General features: G+C 43.8%; 1 protein-coding gene across 2 annotated transcripts; it reads left to right on the forward strand.

The window, feature by feature from the left end:
• Positions 1–329: 329 nt before the first annotated feature.
• Positions 330–21,808, forward strand: tle3a (TLE family member 3, transcriptional corepressor a). 2 transcript variants are annotated; one of them, XM_053234932.1, is made up of 21 exons: positions 903–1,779; positions 2,351–2,543; positions 3,391–3,491; positions 3,714–3,777; positions 4,972–5,016; positions 9,411–9,473; positions 9,943–10,047; positions 14,035–14,251; positions 14,672–14,679; positions 16,681–16,803; positions 16,916–16,966; positions 17,133–17,285; positions 17,845–17,974; positions 18,245–18,420; positions 18,692–18,765; positions 18,996–19,245; positions 19,588–19,835; positions 19,928–20,075; positions 20,162–20,312; positions 20,650–20,726; positions 21,192–21,808. In XM_053234932.1, exons 2-21 carry the CDS (start codon positions 2,520–2,522, stop codon positions 21,297–21,299), a joined length of 2,316 nt encoding a protein of 771 aa, XP_053090907.1. In that variant the 5' UTR covers positions 903–1,779; positions 2,351–2,519; the 3' UTR covers positions 21,300–21,808. The 2 variants fall into 2 exon arrangements, 1 of the variants encoding a protein (XP_053090907.1); XR_008301922.1 differs by lacking the exons at positions 16,916–16,966; positions 17,133–17,285; positions 17,845–17,974; ... (6 more) ...; positions 20,650–20,726; positions 21,192–21,808 and having other exon boundaries at positions 330–1,779; positions 9,943–10,017; positions 14,053–14,679; positions 16,681–16,802.
• The last annotated feature ends 413 nt before the right edge of the window (positions 21,809–22,221 follow it).

A 22,221-nucleotide genomic window follows, 5' to 3' on the forward strand; every position in this document is an offset into this window, starting at 1 on the left:
AATAATAATTAGAATTCCCTGCTTTAGCTCAGAGTAGTAGTTACTGTGAAATTGTGAACATATCACATACATTACACATATACATACATATATAGTTTTAGATTAGTTTTAATATAATAGCAATTTACAGAAGTGTGATATTCTTGATGAATGGATAAAAACAATAATATTAATATTATTCAGAGAAATCCCTCCTTTAAAAATACTGTTAAGTGTTTGCATGCTGCTTTGTTCCTTTGTTTTATGTAAGGCTCTCATTACCACGTGGTAGTAACAGATTGTTTGAACTGGAAAGAAAAGCCATTCGAAGCTAATTAAGCAGCCATTCCAGGCACTATTCACGAGCAGAAGACCGAGAAGCACAGGCATTTGTCAGCGCTTGACCCCGCGTGGTATTGATTGACAACAAACCTTCTTGAATGACAGGCTTAACCTTCGCCGTCCAATCGGAATCAAGAGCACCAGCGAGCTGCGCCGTCATTGGCTGAGAAGGTGTAAAGCCGCAGACCGAGCCCACGTGGGGGAAACGAAGCAGCCAACCCGGGATAGGCTGTTACTGCACAGCTCAGACATGGCCGACGTTCACGGGGATCAGACCCAAACAATCTTATTTCCAACTTCAGCTATCCGTCTATCGACATAATGGGTCATATTCTCACCGTTATATGCACTTTACAGGCTCCGGGAACAAAAGGAGGCTACGCGAGGGACTGCACGATTCCACCAATCTGTCTATGAGGCACTCAGATTGAGCCTCTGATTGTATTCAGAGGATTTATATCATATACAGTCACTATCCAAACCAGGGCTCCATCAAGCTGCACACTGTATTTTATATTTAACAGTAAGACGTGCAATAGCTTAACATGTAAAAGTAATGATTTGTTTTAAAGGCTGTTGTTGCGTTTTTTTCTGTTTCTCGTTGAAAATCTTTTAATGGGAGAATAACAGCATATTACAACTTCATAGTATCCTAACACCATTTATACCATTTATAGTCAACTGACAAGTGTGTAAGTGGATAATGGCAGAAACAATAGCTTCCTCGAGGACAATCAATTTAAAGAATATATGTATTCCAGTAAAAGCTCATCCACAGAAAGAAATAATCAGTAACACCAGCCAACAGAAAGACCTCAAAATGTTTAGTGATTGCAAGCTACCTGTTCTGATCCAAAATGGCGAGGATGACGTCACCCAACGACCTGCGGTTCCCACGTGGGGACACCACGCTGCGATTGGACGGACCGCCTCGACTCGGTGTCCGTGTCTCTGATTGGCTCAAGAGGGGCGCTTTCGCGGCAGTTCAGCCCTCGTGTCAGTAGTCTGTCTGTGTGTGGCACAGGGCAACGGCGCTGGACGGAGAGGAAACGTGAGAGCGGAGTACAGCGTTACACTTCCAACCCTTCCTAAAGCTCTTCAAAAATCGGAAGTACATTTTGGAACATTTTTTTTTTTTGAATTTTTGGATTACGCGACCGGTCGACTGAGTGGCGGAGTTTTGTGCGGTGAAGTGAGTGAATCTTTGAGCTCCTGGGCGCGCGACCTGCAGTAGGAGAAGCAGTTGTCTCCAGTCGCCTTGTAGAGAGACACAGAGAGAGAGAGAGAGGACGACGAGGAGATGGTTTATGTCCGTCTCTGGTACTGAAACATGAACATTTTCGACGCTTGGACGCCATTAATGTGTTAGAGCCTCGCTGTGAGTTGTCAGGACAGCGGTTCCGCGTTTAAAGCGGCTGTAAGACGGTGCTGTTTGGACGCTTGGAGACGCGGAGGCAGGTACGTGGCTAGCAAGTTAGCATAGCCACAGTATATTGTTCTTCCACAAGTCCCGATTCAGTCTCGCTGAAAAACACCGCGAGCGTCACTAGCTCACCGCTACATCCATGTTTACATTATTATTATTACTACTTAGTAACTTGGCTGGACGTGTTTTATAATGTGTGCGTTGGAAAGGTTAGGTGTGGATATTTAATGCCCAAACAAAGAGAAGAGAAAAGCCAGCAGCAGCAGCAGCATTCAGCGCGTCTTGGCAGTGTTTTTGTGTCGGGAAGCTCACTTTCTCATGTCCGCCTCAGTTTACTGGGTCAGCTCCATTTCTCTCAAGACGTTAAAGCTTGTCGAAATCGTCGAGCGACGCCGTAAAAACGGCATTATAGCATATACAAGTAGCTTTTGTTAGACTGACGAGGAATTCAAAACAACTCTTCTGACTTTAGCTGCATTTTCAGCGCGCGTGCCAGACTTGTGGAAAACGAGCTGTGTAATGAGAGTAGATTCTCAGAGGAAAGAGGAGTGAGGCTAACGCTGTGTTTTCCACGCTTTCTCTTTTCATTGTGTGCCCGAAAAGGTGAAGGAGTTGGAGCCGATCTGAGAGAAGAGGGGAGTGTGTGTGTGTGTGTATCGGTCGGTTGGGGTGTGTTTCCCCCCTGCAGCTCTGGCCGATGTGCTGAATTACACTGGGTCATCTCCATCCAGCACAGCGGCGAGCCTCCGACAAATAAAGGATACATTTCAAGATGTATCCGCAGGGCCGGCATCCGGTAAGTCGCACATCTTGAACTGATACGAGCCGTAATTTGCTGCATCTGCATCGATTTAGCTATTCTGATGTCCAGCTCTCCTCCACTCTCATTGCTAAAGCGTGTTTATGCTCGAAAGGAAACAGCAGGTCAGTGGAAAGCAAGTAATGTTGGCTTTATTGGCTTTAAAAAATCCAACAACCTAAATCTAATTTTATAAATGCAGTCAACCTTGAAGAGAATTAAGAATTCTTTCAGAATAAAAAAAATCTCATGAGAAGTGTTTGATTGCTAGTTTGAGTTTTATTATTATTATTATTATTATTATTATAAAAAAAAAAGAAATCAGGTTAAAGCCCAATAAAAGGATTGCAGAACTGACAGTATGTGAGATTATTATTATTATTATTTTTTTGTTTGTTTTTATTTGTTTTGTTTTGTATTTATTTTTTCTTTGGTTATTTTTGTTTTTTTTTTTTATTTGTTTTGTATTTATTTTTTATTTAGTTATTTTATTTTTTTTATTTGTTTTGTATTTGTTTTTTATTTGATTATTTTTGTTTTTTATTGTTTTGTTTTTTCTATTTTTTTAATTTGTTTTTTGTTTATTTTTTTATTTGTCCATCCACGTGAGGTGACCCCACTCATCTGCCTGGTGCTTATGTAAGCCTTTAAAACGGCTTCTGCCATCACCTAGCTGTCACCGTAGGAAAGATGTCACTCTTGTTCAGGGGGCCTGAGATATTAGAGGTGCTCCCGACGGGTGCAGAATGCATTAGAGCCTCGCTCTGTGTTTGCTGGAAAACAAATTTGGTTCTCGCGGGATGTAATTGAGTTTGATTGATGTGATGGCTGTCCTGTCTTTCAGGCACCCCACCAGCCTGGTCAGCCAGGCTTTAAATTCACGGTGGCAGAATCGTGCGACAGAATCAAGGATGAATTTCAGTTCCTGCAAGCTCAGTATCACAGGTAATATTCTAAAGGTTCTGAATAATGTTGTGCGCTGTTAGTGCAGTGTACACGTAAAGAGTGTGTCTGTAATTCCATCAGTAATGCATGCATTGGTCATCTAACAAAACAGCGAAAATTTGTTAAAAACACTACCAAAAGGAGACATGAACGTAACTGCAAGCTGAAGAGGATAAAATGGCAATGTAATTGCAGTGTCTAAAAGCTTGTGTGTTATTTCAGTCTTAAGGTGGAGTATGACAAATTGGCCAACGAAAAGACAGAGATGCAGCGCCACTATGTCATGGTAAGATGATATAAAAAAACCTTAAGCTGCAATTATGCTCTTATTTATGGAGAGTATGAGGGTGGTGTGCTTGGTATATACCTGCATTGTTGTTGTGTTTGTGTGACGGAGAAACCTCTCCCAGTGCCTTTAGCTTTATTAAAGGGCCCTGAGTGACTGTTTTGAGCCTTAGGCTTCTTTATACGCTGCCCCTTAGCCACAGGGGTCAATGACCATAGCATTGTCCCCTTTTTTCTTCTGCCTCTGTCCTCCTTTCTGTATTCCACCTTCCCTCACTACCCTCCGCCCTCCCTCTATTGCTCCCTCTCTCCCCCTCTATCTGCCTCCCTCTGTGCGGGGATCTGATTATTCTCCAAGGAGACGCTGCTCTCGGACAAATGCATGGTTGTAAATTAGGTGAGGGGTGATGGAGGAGGGCCAGGGGCGTCTGTGGGAAAATACTCGATTGCGGCGGAAAACGTACAGTCTGCTTATAATGAGATTTAACACAAACATGGAGCTCGACTGAAAATCGCTGTTAATCTTAAGTGCAAGCTTAATCATTTACACCTTCTAAAAAAGAGGCAGATTCAACTAAGTGTTTGGAGATCAGAAAATTTGCCCCGCCCCAGGTTTTATGGTTAGGAGAGGAACAAACAAAGGCTTGACGTGATGTAATTCTACAAGGTCAAACCTTGGAAGTGTATTCTCTTATCTTGGGTAAACACGCAAAGGATGACTTTAACCAATACCTGGGGACGCTAGTTAAACATTCCGTTCACATTAAGAAGCTTGTCAGACTGATAGGAGGAGGAAAGGTTAGGTAAACACCAGGAGGAATCCTTCATGCTGACTGTGCTGATAGAAGAGGCTGCAAGCAGAAAATGCTTTACAAAGGAACGATCCCAGGGTCAGAGATACTCCTGTAGGGAAATTATCAATTATGCTGGATTTCTATTAATTGGATTCATTTGGATATGTCTTGTTCCGACTTGACTTAAGGAAGAGAAAGGGCCAGATTTGAAATGCCGATGTGAAAGGGTTTGAAGTGTTCATCAAAAGCTCCCTCTTTCTCTTACTCCTTCATCTTTCACAAAAAAAACCCAGACACCCTACACCTCTCTGATGTGCGCTGAGAATATTTGATGATGTTCGCATATGCTGAGTGGAAAGGAAAAAAACGACTGTTTTTTTTTCCTGTTTTGTTTTTTTCAGTACTATGAGATGTCCTATGGGCTGAACATTGAAATGCACAAACAGGTATGTGAGCCTTTGATCCCTCTCAGTCTTTACACACACTGTCTCTGGATCATGGATAGTATCCTAGACAGCGGGTTGGTCGTATTCGTATATGTGTGTGTTGGTCATATTCGTTTATGTGTGTGTGTGTGTGTGTGTGTAATCAGTGTTTATTTTCTTCAGTGTCTCTTCACTTTTTCCTACTTATGCAGAGTTAACAGCGCCTGCCTGCATGGTCAGTTTCAATGAGATTAAAGCTAAGCATTTGGCACAAAGGACTCTTATATCTTAATGACTAAAGAGAGAGGAGACTGTCCAGGTTCCGTTATGTCAGCAGATTTAAGAAAATTGTATAAAATAAAACCTGGTCGAAAAATAGCCCTTGTTGTAAAATCAGCTCTTCTAGTCAATTCCTTTAACATGCACAAATTTCACAGTATACCTGACTCGTACTCTTTTTGGAGTCTTTCCTTTGTTTGTTGTTCTAGACACATTTTCCAAAGCATAATCTCAGGAAATGTGTGTTTACGTGTGCATGCCTGTGCATTGTTTTGATTTATTGCATGGCTCCATATTCTAGATAATAATGCAACAGCAGGATCCTGTTCATGCAGTTGGTTCATCACAGAGGAATGATGCTAGTTTAGTCTGCTCTCCCTCACCCTCCCTCCACCTCCTGAAGGTTAATAGCATCAGGGAGGAGCAGCAGAGCAGGCGATCCATCAGTGTCCTCCGTGTGTGTCAGTGTGCTGGGCCGTTCGTCAGGTCCCACACTCTTCTGATGGCTCCTGTCAGCCACTTATCTCCCAACCAGAAAAGGGTTGAGAGAGAGCGAGAGCGAAGGAGGGAGGGAGGGGAAGGGGGGGGGGTGTGGAGGCAGTGAGGCGAGCGAGTGGGAGGGCCAGTCCTGTGTAAACAGGTTAATCGACTGATCCATTTTAGCGCTTTGACTTTTATCAGCCGCCGCCACAGAGCCCATGTAGGCACTTGAATAATTCATCCAGTCCCAGCTCAAACCTGCTAGATAGAGGTGGGCGTTGGCGAGCAAATGTGCACACCTCCTCCCACTCCTCCACATTAACCCCAGCCCAGGAGCACAAGGCAGACGAGGAGTGGTTAACCGCCAGAGGTGGCTCGGATTACTCGATCCACACCACCATATCCTCCAGACTCAAGGATTTATTTTCCCCGACAGGAAAATCCGTCTCACTGCATCTGAGACGCTCCCCCCAACCCCCTGCCTCTGCCCCTCCAGTGTTTTGTGTTTTTAAATAGACAAGATGGAAATGCAGATTTTTTTGAAGGCATTTACTCAGTGCCTGATATCTGCAGACAGCTGTAACGGCAAGCGGAAACACCGCACTGATGGTTGCATTGCCCTGCCAATGAGCTGCCATCATGGGTTATTATTATGAGTTGATCCAGGTTTCTCATCTGTTGTGACTAGCATAGTGGAAATCCCCCTCCCTCTGTGGCCAGGTGGTTGCTTTCTGTGTGTAGAGCCCTGGATTGAGCCGAACTGCCCTGGGTTGACACTGGGACTCTGATCAATGATTTATACAGGGGGGACTCTAGTAAGTGTTTGCTAACTGCTGGATGGCTCTTCTTAGCGCGAACCAAAGCAAATAGACTCGCTGTATGAGTTGAGCACACATAGCACCTGTTAAAGAAAAACACAAGGTGGCTGTAAGTGAGGGCTGGGAGCCCAGAGCCAACTCCACCTCTCATTTTCTAACTAAGGAGTCTGTGGTCAGGTACATAGGGTAACTGCATGTACCCATACGCTGTGAATCAGAGCTGTTTTTCATGGCTTGTTTTAGAAGGCACAGGAGTACGTGTTCAGTTTTATTCTTACAGACTGCATCTCAAGACTTTTTCTTCAGCAGGTAAACACAAATGACAATTCTTTGCTCAGTTTCAGACTAACAGCACTGCTGTTGTGTGTGAGATCACTAGTTCTGTGATGCATGAAGCCAGTGGTAGTTCTTCATTACTGTGTCGAAGGACCATCCTACTCTCTATTGAAAACTAGAGCCCTATCAGCCCAGCTGGGTCAAGTATTATTTGTGACGGGGAGCAGAATGGCTGCGAGCACCAGTTGTTTTCCCTCTATATTCAATGCTCATCAGTGTCTCACTCTGTTCCGCCCGCCACTGATAGCAACAGACAAATAGCTTTCAGCACGCCATTGACAGGCTGGCCCTAGAGTGCTCTTGAAGGGGTGCTAGACAGGTCCGAGTACCTGTAATTGTGTAGCAGAGCATGAAGCTCGCTGTTCAAGAGCTGGGCTTTCATCTGCTTAAAGTGACAACATCCTATTTTTATCTACAGCCAGAGCAAACACCTTTTCCTACTGCCTTTTCTGTGTGCAGGCTACATGTTAGTGAAAGAAAAGCGTGTGTTATGGTTTGGATATACATATTTTTTTGGCACGCAAGATGGTGAGGGATTTTTTTTGTGCCATACAGAGTACGAAGGTTTAGACTGACTGACAGATAAGTCAACCCTTGACCCCACTCAGCCAGCTGTCAGCGTTGTGGTAAGCTCTTAAGGAATGTGCTCAATGGTGTTTAGGCCTCTCAGCAAATCCTGTCAAATGTTTGCCTCTGACAGGTTTATCTTGGCAAGTAAGGATTACACATTGAGCTGGCTTCACTTTTTTGTTTGTTTGCCTAATTTTTTTCTTTGTTTCTAGTGAATGATTAGTCATGAGTAATTTTCAGTCCTGCACACCCTATAAAAGATACATGTAAACATGATGTAGACAAAATTATAAGGCTGATTTTTATTGCCTGCATAACAGGCTGTCAAAACAACTTGGGTTTGAGAGCAGGGAGCATACTGAAAGCAACAAATTTTGGCTATGTCCTCTCATCCGCTTTCATGTCCATACTCTGCAATGGCTTTGATGTGGAATACTATCCGCCTAAGATTACTGTCAATATATCTTCCATTTCCAGCTGCCTGCTTGCTTGTTCCAGACTGTTCACTGCCTGGCCTGAAATGAATATCGCCACATCATACTTGGGGAGAGGGCAGGGAAACTTTTATCCATCATCTCATATATTGTGTTTGGCCACCATGGTCACTTGGCATTTTTCAGCAATATGTTATAAATAATTTCCTGGTCAGCACAGCACTGCATGTTTACAATTGAATGAGAAAAATGAAAAATACGGCCGAAGAGCGATGTGATGTTTGTGCATGGCTCTGGCCCTGGGTTGAACTGAGGCTCATAAATTCTGTAGATGATGCATCTGTAGCCAAGCACGTTCTCTTTCCCTCCCTCATTACAACATTTTTTTTTTTTCCTCCTCTGGTCACAGTCTGAGCAAGACCTGTTATGTGAATTGTGACACATCGGTGATATTGGTTATGCCGAGAATAGCTGGATTTCCGGTTACAGAATTTGAGTGCTGGGCTGGAATTGATGCTTTAGGAGGATATATGGAGAGATAAGGCCAGCCTTCTTCCTTCTGTTATCCCTTCCTGCAGCCTTCCCCCACTGCCACCATTTCCTCTCTCTTTATCCACCTTTCGTGCACGGTGCTCATCTGATCGACAGGCCGAAAATTCAATTTAATGACCTGCCCGCGTGCCTGTAATATGATTTTACAGGCTGTTACGGTCAAGCCGAGGTAGCATTTGCATAATGATTGGGGCGCAATAGGAGACGGGGGCGCTCAGCCGCAGTTGCCATGGCAACGATGGCCAGGCTGGTGGAGAGAGAATGGAGGTCGGGGGTGTATGGCTGAGGAGGATGGGTGGTGGTGCTGGGAAAATGAAGAAGGAGGGTAGAGGGGATGGATTGGGCCCAGAATACTGAAAGAATTGGCTCTAATCCAGCGTCTCTCATTACCGACTGCTGCAGACATTTCCATCCTCAGCCAAAAGCCTCATCTTAATTCCCAACATCAACAAGTGGCTTTTCAGTATGTAGCCAAGCCTAGTCTGGGCTTAACTTGAAGCATTTCTTACTGCACTCTCAAATACAATCGCATCTCAAGCACTCATCATCTGCGAATGACTTCCGGGTTGCAGTACATGTATCTGATATAGCATAGCGAGTAGCAGGGAAGTCCTCATCAGCAGCAGACTGTATTACCAACCCGACAGCGGGTGAAGTGTAATGGTGCTCTTAACGTGGCTTTGGCTTCCGTGCAGTTTGGAGTGTACACTCATCGCAGCTGTGCTCCCTCTCCCCTGGGCCCTCCTAATGCTTTAAATATTTCACATGTCAATATCACGCTGTTTGGAGTGTGCCGAGTCAAGCGCTGCTGATTGCCATGGTAATTGACTTAATCGTTGTAAACACTAAAAGGAGTTGAGTCAAGCTTTTTTTTTTTTAAAACAACGTTGTACTTTCCAGCACTGGTCCATTGCCTCATCACAGTTTCTGTTTCTCTCTCTTTCAGACTGAAATTGCTAAAAGGCTTAACGCAATTCTAGTTCAGATCATGCCCTTTCTGTCACAAGAGGTGAGTTTTATTCTGTTTATTATGACTTATCAGAAATATTAGTGCTTAACACACATTTATGTTCTTGATGCCTTAATGTGTTATGTAGCGATTTGAAAGCAATTAAGACATTAATCTGCCCATGTATAAAAAGCATCTGTATTTATATATTAAATAATTATGGATGATTGATCAAATTTAAACACAGAATAACATGAACGCATTAGTTTACCAATACTAATATGGTGATTTTAAACAAAGATCTATGATTCTAGCCATATTGCACCACTAGTTTGCATTCGTTCTTAACTGCGGCTTTATCTGCTTTTTTACTTTACATATAATTATACAGTGCCTTATTTTACAAGGCATATGTCCACTTGTTTTGCATTGAAGCGCATTTGAATGTAGCATGCATTATGAAAATGTTTTGACGTGCTTTGTGTGGAGCTTTTTTGGGCACATCTGACTGTTTGTGTATGTGTTACAGCACCAACAGCAGGTTGCACAGGCTGTTGAACGTGCCAAGCAAGTGACAATGACCGAGCTGAATGCCATCATCGGGGTACGTGGACTTCCCAATCTGCCTCTCACCGTGTGTATACCCCTTTAATTCTTTTATTTGACTGTAATAAGGGGGCACAGCTGCAATGTCATCATCCTCAAATTGACTATGTAATTAATTATAATTATGTAATTTTAATGGAATTATTTGAACTCCCGAATTTGATTATACACAGTTTTGCCCCTTTCATGGATTCTATTTTGAAATGTATTTTAATGAAATTCTTGTATTAATATGATTGTGTTTAAGACAGTTGCATAGTTGTGACTGAGCTGTGGTGTGTGTGTGTGTGTGTGTGTGTGTGTGTGTGTGTGTGTGTGTGTGTGTGTGTGTGTGTGTGTGTGTGTGTGTGTGTGGGCTACTCGGGCTACTCGGGCTACTCTGTGTGTCTTGTCCCTGAACATGAATGAAAAGCATATATGAAGCTTCTTCTAGAAACTACATGCTTTTAATTGGATCAAATTTTACTGGCAAGACTCATCCCTTAGTGCTGACCTGGACTGCTCTGACAGATAACGGATATAGATAACGGATATAGATACTTTGAATTCAGTACAGATAACACACACACACACACACTCGCTCAGCGGTCATCACCTTGGTACCTGTAATATGCCCCTTTGCCTTTACAAGTCCATTCATGCCTGCCAACTGCAGTTCAGCTCTGTTTTCTTTGCCATCTGCTGCTGATTGATCACCTCTATAGGATTTGGATAAGTGTGAAAGTGAACAGGTCCAGCCCCATGGTCCCAGAGCTGGCCTGGCTATACTGTGATTACAGCAGCTGAACTCACATCGACTGAACTCACATTGACTCTTTCACTAGCGTGATTCCAATGCTGCTGTAAGGTGGAGGATCAGAAGCTGTTTAGCTTGATATCGAAATTCAATTAGGACCTAAACACTGACAAACAACTATCCCCCTCCCCATTCTTAGATAATGACTTCCTGGAATCTAGGGCGGAATGAGGCAGGCATGTGGCCGCTCTTAAATGCCAGGCTATCTACTGGGAAGAGCCCATTTGATAGCTTTAATGCCGCGCTGCACCAGACCTGCTTTATTGCTTAATGACTCTGTTAGAAAGGGAGAATGTGAAAGTATTGGTTGGAATTCTACTGGGGAGGTCTGACTTTTTTGAGTTGCGAATAAGATTTGGTTATTTTTGTTTTTTATAAGTGGGTCACCTTTTCTCCCTCTGAGAATGGATTAAAAATGGAGTCGACATTTACGTTTCTGACATTTGATGGTTCTTGCTTTCGTATTCATTCCATATTTTCTCTTTTGCGCTTTCTTTATAACCTTGGGCAATAAAGCGTTAGCTTGTCTACGGCTGCTTGTGTGGTGGAAAAGGTATACATGTTTTTTGCAGGAGTTAAGCATTTGTAATTTACACAGCTGTCAGTATGTGTAAGTGCATGTGTGCATCTAGGTGCCAGTGTCCTCATGAATACTTGAAGGCCAAGGTGAGACGAGAGTGGCGTGCTCCTTCACGCACATGCACTGGCAGTGCAACAGCTGCTAACATGTCTTATTGATGGACCCCATAGCAAGTAATAGGATGCATCTAGGACAGCCTTGCTTTTTTTCAGCAGCATGTTCATCAAAGATCTCGAGATGGCTTCTCTTGGCAGCTCAGTATATCTGCCCTCATCACTTAGCACATGAGTGCATTTGGTGCTATATATTTAGAAGACATTTTCACAACCTATTTCCCACCTGTGGTTGAGTGGCTGTGTTTAGTTACTACTGTGTGTAGAATAAGCTGAAGCATGCTGTGATTGTGCAGATGTAACACATGTACAAAAGATGCACACATACAGATATGCACAAGCTCCCAGCTCTGTTACTGCCACAGCAACTGCTTTTAACATGTCTTCCCTGTCCTCTCACAGGAGTACCATTAAGATGGCCTCCACTTGTGGTAAGGGTCCAATTAAGTGTGTGTGCGCGTGTGCGTGCGTGCGCGCGCACGCACGCGGAAGAGAGAGGGATCTGTTGTAGGTAGTCCAAGGTTGCATGTTGCATGGTTACAGTGCTAAATTGTTTAGTTTATCCCACCTGAGGACAAGAGAAAGTGGGTGTCTAATTTGGCCAGTAGGGTTTTCTACTGCCCAGCCGTATTATTTATTTATTTATTTATTTTTCCCATCTGGTGGCCAGCCAGTGTTTGGCAGCAGTACTTCACAGTTGGGGAGGAGATTAATGCCAGCAGAAGAGGTCTTTATCTACGAATATTAAATTAGAGGAGGCATTTTATTTCTTTTTCTTGTCTTCATGGCTGGGGCTCTAATGAGGATTCTCAATGATTGTCCATGCATATTACACATCAGTGGCTCATTAGCCAGAATGAGCAGGGAAGGGCCTCCCCTGTGAATCAACTGCCTTTTTAATTTCCCTCGTGGTCAATCATCTTCTCTAGCTTGCAGACACACACACACACACACACACACACACACACACACTTTCCCTTCTATATTCATATGTTTCTTGCACACATACACCTTAAAGCCATGCAGCCATATGATAAACACATGACTACTCGCTCCCATCCATTTTCTTTATGTCTACCTACTCACTGGTTCACGTGAGGCCTGTCTCATAACTGAATTGGGGAGAGGGGCAAGGTTGCGGCTCAAATCCCAGGTGGCACTTCTCTATATACCATTCTCTTCCCTGCCATTCTCCAAGGCCTTCACAGCAATATACAGCCAGCTGTGCAAATAATCGGCAAAGCTGTTAGCAATTATAGTCACCCCTGAATAAGAGCTTGTGATGGACATCTTAATAATGATTTGTCCTCTGGAAAGGGCAAGCTTTCGGAGCATTCCAGGCTTCTAAATAAGCCTTTAGTATTGATATTTACTCTTGGCATGGCATTAATGACCTGCTAATAATTCCAAAAGGTTGTACCTCCATGATCGCCATACATGGCCAATAATATCTAACCTTTTCATTGCAGAAGAAATGTGCACACTCAAGTTTTCAGTGAGAATGGCCATAAATGGCAGCTGATTGAGTTGTGGTCTGTATAGAGGGAGGGGTGGTACATGCCATAACAGCAGCTAAATTATTCAGCCCTCCAGAGCATAGTAATAAATTGTGAAGTGTGTGTGTGTGTGTGTTTTTTTTTCTTTTTACTGGTGCCTGTACTAAGTATTATTTAAGCTTGCTTTAAACGGCACACTTCCCATGCTGAGAGGCTTTTAACTCCTGTTCGCTTGCCCCAAGCCCTTAAAATATTAATGGGAATATTGAAGGCTTGAACTCTTGCCAGCATGAGTCTGGTTGTTGTCCACTGTAACCATACACAGACACACACACACATGCACACACTTTCAGCCCCTACTGCTATTAGAGTTGCTTTAAGAGTTTTCATGAGTGACTCATAGTTTGTGAATTAACCAAACCCAAATGTGAGGGGTGTGTGTGTGTGTGTGTGTGTGTGTGTGTGTGTGTGTGTGTGTGTGTGTGTGTGTGTGTGTGTGTGTGTGTGTGTGTGGGTTTGTGTAGCTGTTCAGCTTTTTGATGAGGTTAAGGAGCAGGTGGTAAAGCCCCTGAGCTGACAGCTGAATGCCTGTTTATCTTATAACTGTATCTTGACAAGTGCTTGTGTGTAAATGAGTGTGCGCAAATTCATTCATGTTGACTTGACCATTTTGTTTCAGGCTGTTTTCCATCATGGACACTCATTTAGGCAGACGTGTCAAAACCTGTCTTGCGTCATTGACTTCCAGTATTCTTTGTTTTCCAGGTTTTCTCGCCCAGCCATGATTAACTTGTCTTTCCTGTCTCCTAAGTCTCAGTCTACAGTTTTGAAGTCTTTTTTCTTTCCCACATAGCTGTTCCCTTTGACAGATATAAAAATATTTGAACTGTTCAGTCTGTACATTATATGATTACGTGAGGGTTTTAATGTGTCTCCTATAGCGCGTGCTTCTGGACTGGGCTCATACTGGCTCAGGCTGTTTATGCGTGTGTCTTTTTGTTGGTGTGTTTTCCCTCTGGCCCACTCGCAGTGTGTCTTTCCGCAGCAGCAGCAGCTCCAGGCACAGCACCTCTCTCATGCTGCCCACGGCCCTGTGGCTCTGCCCCCACACCCCTCTGGCCTGCAGCCCCCGGGCATCCCCCCAGTCACAGGTACCGGCTCAGGCCTGCTAGCACTAGGTGCACTGGGCAGCCAGCCCCACCTGCCTGTGAAGGACGAGAAGAACCACCATGACCTGGAGCACAGAGGTGAGAAAGAGTCTAAACACTGTTCTGAAGGATGACTAGAGAGCGATTGCTTCAGAAATTGGAAACTCGTTGAATTACATTTTTATGCTGACCCTGAATGATCCTGATCATTTTACCTGTGATGCTGTAATAACCATTAAATGAAAATATAGGGCAGGTTTGTCTTTGTACGTGCACTTACAGAAGTTGAACACAGTTTATACGCAACATATTACTCATAATTAGAGCATGCTTTCTGGGTCAGGGGAAAAAAAAAACCCCACATGTCCTGGCACTTAAATTGGAGGATGAAATTTTTTCTAGGTGATGAAACCCTCTCTTATTTGGAGAGACTCACTGACTTTTGTTGTTTATCTCTTCTCTGTGGCTGGCCAATCTTCATGTCTATTTCTCTCCTCCAACTGGATCCACTGACTGCAGAGAGCACGGTGAGTGCCCAGTTTCCCATTGGCTCATGCGTTGGCTTTTATATCTCTCTCTTTTTTTTTTTTTCTTTCCTCTCTCTCTCTCACATATCCTCTGTTCACTCGCCCACTCTTACTTGCTCTCATTCTGTCTCTCTTTGTCTCTCTTTCTTCCTGCATGAAAGAGCTTTTTAACCTGTTTCACGCCTAAGAAATTTTCCATTAATGTAAATGTCAAGCAAGGCTTCTTTTGCCTGAAACCCTCACAAGTTGCACTGCGTACAGTAATCTGCTTTCATTAAAGTGACTAATGGGGAAACAAGGTTTCCTATGAAATAAGCTCTCTCATCTCTATGCAGATGGGAAATGACTCATATCACAGTGTACAGATTAGCACTACTGCGTAATTGCATCACAATTAAAGACGACTTTAACTCTCCTCCCTTCTTAGCAGATTTATTTGATCCCCTTCGGTCTCTCTCTCGCTCCTTTTCTGGGATATCTCGTCCCTTTTACTGCCCCCTTTTCCCATGCTTTTTTGCCTAGCTGATAAATATGCATGAACATTGGCGGTAGAATTGTTTTTCTGCCTCTCATCTCCTTGTAAAAGGCGTTTATTTGATGGGAGGGTTTAAATCTCTCTGATGGCTGATTGTGGCAGTGAGATTGGGTTTCTAACAGTCCCAGCCAGAGCTCAATGGGTGCAGTCATGTCTAAAGGAAGAGGAGCTCCTTTAGCATTTACGACCCCAGGCCTGTGTGTGCGTGCGTGTTGTGCCTGTGTCTTGGGTCATCTGATAGTATAGTTGTGACTCTATTTAATGAGACACGCCAAGCATCTCTTTAAAAGGTCAGGCAACACACACACACGCACAGAACTGCGGGCTCTCTGCCCAGTCTGCTACTTCATCTCACTTCTCAGCTCAGTTTCTTTTTACACTTGCCATGAACTTGGAGGCATTCTTGCCCTCTTGTGCTGTGCATTCTCTCTGGGATAAGGGAAACCTGAGAGAAGCTCTCAGGTTGGATTATGTTGAGAAAATGCCTAGAGAACACTTAAGAAAGGCCTCTATGCTCCACTGGCACCTCATACTTGAGGCTGATGCGTACATGCAAGATATCGGAGGATGTACCACAGTAATAGTCCTGGCCTCTTAGAAGAAAATAGGGTTTTTTGGCAAAGGAAGTACTTGTCTTCATATTCTGGAGGCCAGACGGTCTTGTTGTGTGATTGTGTGCGTATGGTCTCAATTTTCTGAGTGTGAGTCGACCCGAAAATAAAATGAGGAAGTGTGAGATCCAGTGGACAGAGGCTCACTGCTGGAGTGCAGCTGCTTGCATGTGACCCGCCTGCCTTTGCCCATTTGTTTGTACCCAGCCAACTACACAGGCTTGGAGTCAGAGCTCAGCATGCTACAGCAATCAATGGCCATTACATGGTCTCACACACACACACACACACACACACACACACACATTCAGTCCAGGCCTGGCTGCTCTCAGATAAAGAGCCGTTGTTCAGCACTAGTACTGCTCATGTCTTCCTGAAGCTGTTTGTTGTCTCTTTTAGGAAAGGGGGAGGGGGACTGTGAAAACAAGCCCCTCTCTTTGGTCTGCTTAACTGTGGCTGCTCTGTTGTGTAGCCAGCAAATTCTTGGGTGTTTAGTCTAGCGTAGGTTGTTAGATACGGCTTGGCTAGTTTCAGTGCATTGTGTTAAGCCTGTTTTGGGTTTTGTAGGCGGCCAATGGGAATGAATAGGTCTCTTCTGGCTTTTTAAAGTGTGTGGTTTTGGAGTGATATGAACTACTTGTTTTCCTTTTTTCAGCTTTTTGTATTTTCCCCTTCCTCTTTTCCATCTTGGATTTCTTTCAGAACACACAGCTGCAAAGTACCTGTCAATGCTGTCTGCAGTCGTGCTTAAATTAATACTTTTGTCACAAGGCATTTTACCAAGTGATAAATAACAAATAAAATTTGCTTTACCTTCTATCCATGAGAGTAATGAAGTATTTTTTTTTTCTTTAGAACAACTCCATTTCCCCATCTGACAGCCTGCGTACTGCCAGCGAGAAGCATCGTGGTTCCTCTGACTATAGCCTGGACTCCAAGAAGCGCAAAATGGAAGAGAAGGACAACATGAGCAGATATGTGAGTCTGAAAAATGCCATATAAGCTGATTTGAAAACTTTGTTTCTAGCTCATGTTTCTAGAGCATTCATTGTGCAATGGGAGATTGAAGTGCTTTTTTTTTTAAATACAGGATAGTGATGGAGACAAAAGTGATGATCTCGTGGTTGACGTTTCTAATGAGGTGAGATTTTATTGTGTTCATAACCAGTTGTGACCTTGAATTTGTTGAGTTTTAAGACTTGAAGGTGCCCGAAGCTCAGATAGTTCTGATAAAATTGTATGATCAATCTGAGATTCTTACCTTGGGTAATATTTTGGCTTTTTTGTTTGGGTTTTTGTTTGTGTAGGACCCTGCTACACCCCGAGGCAGCCCAGCCCACTCCCCACCAGAAAATGGCATTGATAAGCCTCGCCCCCCAAAAAAGGATACACCTAACAGTCCTGCCTCAGTGGCCTCATCTGGCAGCACACCTTCTTCCAAAACCAAGGACCATGGCCATGTAAGGGCACATTTGCACACAATTACACCCACTACTTTTAATATTAAACACTTTTCATCTTTTGGGGGACCCCACCAGTGAATTTTACCTGAAAGCTTTGGCACATCGCATTGATGTTGCTGTCGTGTCTCTTAGGAACGAATGCTCCCCAGGCTTGGCTTTAAATACGTTAGTATTACTTCGTAAAAGTCAGACATATAGCATTTCTGTAGCGGATCTGTCATGTCTTCTGTACTTATAACTCAGTGTGCTTAACCATTCTAGGCCTTCTGCCTTGTCAGAAAGATTAAAGGATGAGAGCAGGGGGAAGGATAAAAATGAGCCTCATCTCCATTGTGCCAGTAATGGCTTTTAGGATAAATAGTGGGGTTTATAGCTTCATAGGAATAGGATGTTTGTCAGAATAGGACAGGATTACGTACAGTGGGCTCTCAAACCTCTGCTTGTATGTTGCCTCACTTCTTTCGGAAGATTTCTAAACTCTGTTTGTTTTTTTTCCTCTCTCTCTCTCTCTCTCTCTCTCTCTCTCTCCCGTCTTTGTCCACACACTCAAATACAGAATGACAAATCATCCACACCTGGTCTCAAGTCTAATACTCCCACTCCACGGAATGATGCCCCAACCCCCGGCACCAGCACCACGCCAGGGTTGCGGCCTATCTTGGGCAAACCGCCCATGGAGGCTCTACGTAAGTACACCCACTCTGAACCATTACTCTGAAAAACAAAGTGTTCGCTACTCTTTAATCTTCTTTTGATGTATAGCAATCACTTAACTCGAAAAATGAAGACCTTAATATGAAACTAACACTTGAGCATTTTCTTCACGATTCTTTTTGATCAGAGAGCTAAGAGTAGCTGTCTCTGAGAATCGTTATGCGTTACTTGGTATGGTTCAGTGAAGGTGAATCTGTAACTGATGCTGATTTCTGATCGGCTCTGTGCGTCCATCTCTGTAGCTGCTCCTGCGCTGCGCACTCCCCTGTCCATCGCTGGCTCTTACCCAGCTCCTTTTGCCATGATGGGCCACCATGAGATGAATGGCTCGCTCACAAGCCCTGGGGTCTACGCCGGCCTACACATCTCTCCCCAGATGACTGCAGCTGCTGCTGCTGCATATGGCCGTCCATCCATTGTGAGTGTGTGTGTGTGTGTGTGTGTGCATGTGCATGCGTGTCCTTTCTCAGGCTGAGCTCTATATTTTAATAGACATTTATTTTTCCTTTCTCTTAGTCTGGACTGAGAATGCATGTTGATGTGAGAATGAAAATATCAAGCCTTTCATGTTTTGATAAAGTGAGACTGAATGTAATGCATATTGTACTATTTGTACAATCTATAACAATAGTTATAGATTGCTCTGTGCTACTATGTGTGAGGATCTAATGGATTGTTCATTTTTTAAGGCTGGTTTTGATCATCCTCACATGAGAGCCCCAGGCCTCCCTGCCAGCCTCACGTCAATCTCTGGAGGAAAGCCGTAAGTATCTCACCAAAAGTGACTTGATTCAGAGCCTTTCTTTCACTGTACTGTATATGTAGGGCTTCTGCTACAGTGCCAAACAGCACAACTTTTGGTAGCTCATAATAACTCATTTTAGACCATTTGCTCATTGTTTTCACTGATTTAATTAGCAGTAAGTAGTCATCTAATGCTGTGGTCCACAGAATGCAGAAATAAGCCTTTTTGGTTTCTTCTCTCTTTGTCAGGGCCTACTCATTCCATGTCAGTGCTGATGGGCAGATGCAGCCTGTACCCTTCCCTCCTGATGCTCTGATGGGCCCTGGGATCCCACGCCATGCCCGCCAGATCAACACTCTAAGCCACGGTGAGGTGGTATGTGCGGTCACAATCAGCAACCCTACACGTCACGTCTACACTGGAGGCAAGGGCTGTGTGAAGATCTGGGACATCAGCCAGCCTGGTAGCAAGAGTCCTGTGTCCCAGCTAGACTGTCTGGTGAGAGCTAAACCCAGTGTTTACTGTTATCAGTGTAATTGCAGACATGTCTTGCTTAAATGCCTTGCTTAGTGGACTTTTAAGGGATATTTCTTTATATATATATATATATATATATATATATATATATATATATATATATATATATATATATATATATATATATATATTAATTTTACTTATCCATTACTTATCCAAAAAGTTACAGAATCCTGTAATGTTGTGTGAATTTTGTGTGGAACAGTGCTCTATATTGCCACTTCTTGATTGATTGTACATTGTCAAACATCAGTGGTAGGTTTCCTTCAGTTTGGCTCACTGCTTTGTTCTTCTTTGGAGCAGAACCGGGACAACTACATCCGTTCCTGCAAGCTGTTGCCTGACGGTCGTACGCTGATTGTGGGTGGCGAAGCAAGTACCCTGACCATCTGGGATTTGGCCTCACAGACGCCACGCATCAAGGCTGAGCTGACCTCATCAGCCCCGGCCTGCTACGCTCTGGCCATCAGCCCTGATGCTAAGGTCTGCTTCTCCTGTTGTAGTGATGGCAACATTGCCGTCTGGGACCTCCATAATCAGACGCTTGTCAGGTAAGTCTGTGAGGAGGTGATAAGCATGACTTGTAGTTGAGAAGTGTAATTGGCTGTGCCTCTGACCACCTACTGCCTTGTGGGTATTGTAGGCAGTTCCAGGGCCACACAGATGGCGCCAGCTGCATTGACATCTCTCACGATGGCACTAAACTGTGGACGGGTGGCCTGGACAACACTGTGCGCTCGTGGGACCTGAGAGAGGGGCGGCAGCTGCAGCAACATGATTTCACCTCTCAGGTCAGTTTCTCTCTTGTTCCTTTCCTGCCAGCACCAGACAAAAAACTTGTCAGTGTATTGAAACTGTCTTTCTATTTCATGTACAGATCTTCTCACTGGGCTACTGCCCAACGGGTGAATGGCTGGCTGTGGGCATGGAGAGCAGTAATGTGGAGGTGCTCCACCACACCAAGCCGGACAAGTATCAGCTCCACCTGCATGAGAGCTGTGTGCTGTCCCTCAAATTCGCCTACTGTGGTAAGACACCAAGCCATATTGGGTTTGCCTTGCTTGTGTGAACTAAGAGTGCAGTGATGGATAAAAGAGGGGAAAAAAGGAAATACAGATAACTGTTTTATGACTTGAGATTGCATATTGTATCTCAAAGATGACTTTAATTGCATGCTTCTCACTTTTTTTCTATTTCAAGCTATTTGGTTTTTACACATGAACTGCATCTTCCAATTGAGCACAACCTTGACTGTCCTCTCCCTTTAAGCCTGTTTTCAGTCTCTTTGCACATATCTCTATTTAGCTCTATCTTGCCTTGGCAGCACAAGCAAAGCTCTAATTACATTTGATTTCCCTTGACAAGGTAAATGGTTCGTGAGCACTGGGAAGGACAATCTGTTGAACGCGTGGAGGACTCCCTACGGCGCCAGCATATTCCAGGTACAGAGATCAATAAAGTCTGTCTGCAGGAAGCTCGCCCTAGAGGGCAGAGTGACCGCTAGCTGATGGACAATGCCTGCATCAGCGGAAATGGACCAGAGTGTGTCATTAGTGCCAGGGCCCTGACCACTTAGGCAGGATGTGGGCATGCACACGTAACCACCGTCCAGTAAATAACGCTAAACCTTTAAAGTGCTGGAGTTAGCGTAAGAGCTAATGCGGTGTGATGGTGTGGGGAGAAGTGCTTATGTATACAACCCTTATCTTTTTTTTTTTTTTTTCCTTTTTGGTCTTGCATGATCAGCTGGGTCAGGGAAGAGGCAGTGTCTGTAGGCTATAGCTTCATGCAGTTCTGCCATACAGCGTTATAAATGTTTTGACAGTTACTTCACAACAGACTTGCTCCTTTTATCCCTTAACTTTCTCTTTTTTTTTTTTTTTATCTCTTTCTCTCTCCTCTTCTAGTCAAAAGAATCATCCTCAGTCCTGAGCTGTGACATCTCAGCAGATGACAAGTACATTGTTACTGGCTCTGGTGACAAGAAGGCCACGGTGTATGAGGTGATCTACTAGGCAGAGGTAACTGAATGGAGAAGCTCAACCCATGCTGAAAAGGAGAAATGGGGAATGGTGTGTTGAGGGAAACCACACTCCTTTTCTCCTAACCAGATAAACAGTTCAGCACCTGTCTACCTGACTCCCATCCCTCATCATCCCCTTCTTCATGGACTGTGTGACTAACAGCAGCCTGGACTAGTCAGATATGGACTGATTTTATACCAGGACTTGAACTGGCCTGGTGGGGACTGGGCATCCTTTAGCCCAGTCACTAATGCTTCTTACTTGCTCATTCCTTGCCCACTACACCCAACGTAGGGCATTTGGCACTAGAGAAGAGAATATCTTTTTTTTTTTTTTTTTTTTTCTTGTTGGATTTTATGTCTTTATTTTTATTTTATTTTTTTTTAAATAAGGTAAGAATGTTGTAGCATGAAGCAGCGCTTCGTTCTGAAACTTTATTCATGTGGAGATTCTGTGAAAAGTGTACATAATGGAGTATTAAAAGGCCTTTTATAGATTTATATTTTGGTGTTCAGTTACACTCACAATGGTTCTTTCTCTCTCACCCTCTCCTTGATGCTTTGTTTTTTCCGCTGGGGTTTGGAAATTAGATTAGGACATTTTTTTTCTAAGGATATTCTATCTCTTTTTGTTCCTGAGAAGTTAATTTTCTAGGCTGACCTTTTATGGAAATCTAATTTACCCCCCCTCCCTTCCTCTGAAAAAATTTTCAGCTAGATCATATTTCGGGGATGTGTGTGGATTTTTTTTTTTTAAAAAAGATACCCTGTGGACCTTCCTCCCCCCTCTGAGTGGTGGAGAGCCCCTGCCTTATAAACTCCTGTGAGCACCTGAGGCTGATGTCTAGCAGAAAGGGCAGCTCAGGAGGATGGACACTCTAAAAGGTGACTCTTCTAACCTCCTATAAGTGGCC

This window comes from Pangasianodon hypophthalmus, chromosome 6 (genome assembly GCF_027358585.1).
Source record: "Pangasianodon hypophthalmus isolate fPanHyp1 chromosome 6, fPanHyp1.pri, whole genome shotgun sequence".
In the NCBI taxonomy this organism is placed as follows: Eukaryota; Metazoa; Chordata; class Actinopteri; order Siluriformes; family Pangasiidae; genus Pangasianodon; species Pangasianodon hypophthalmus.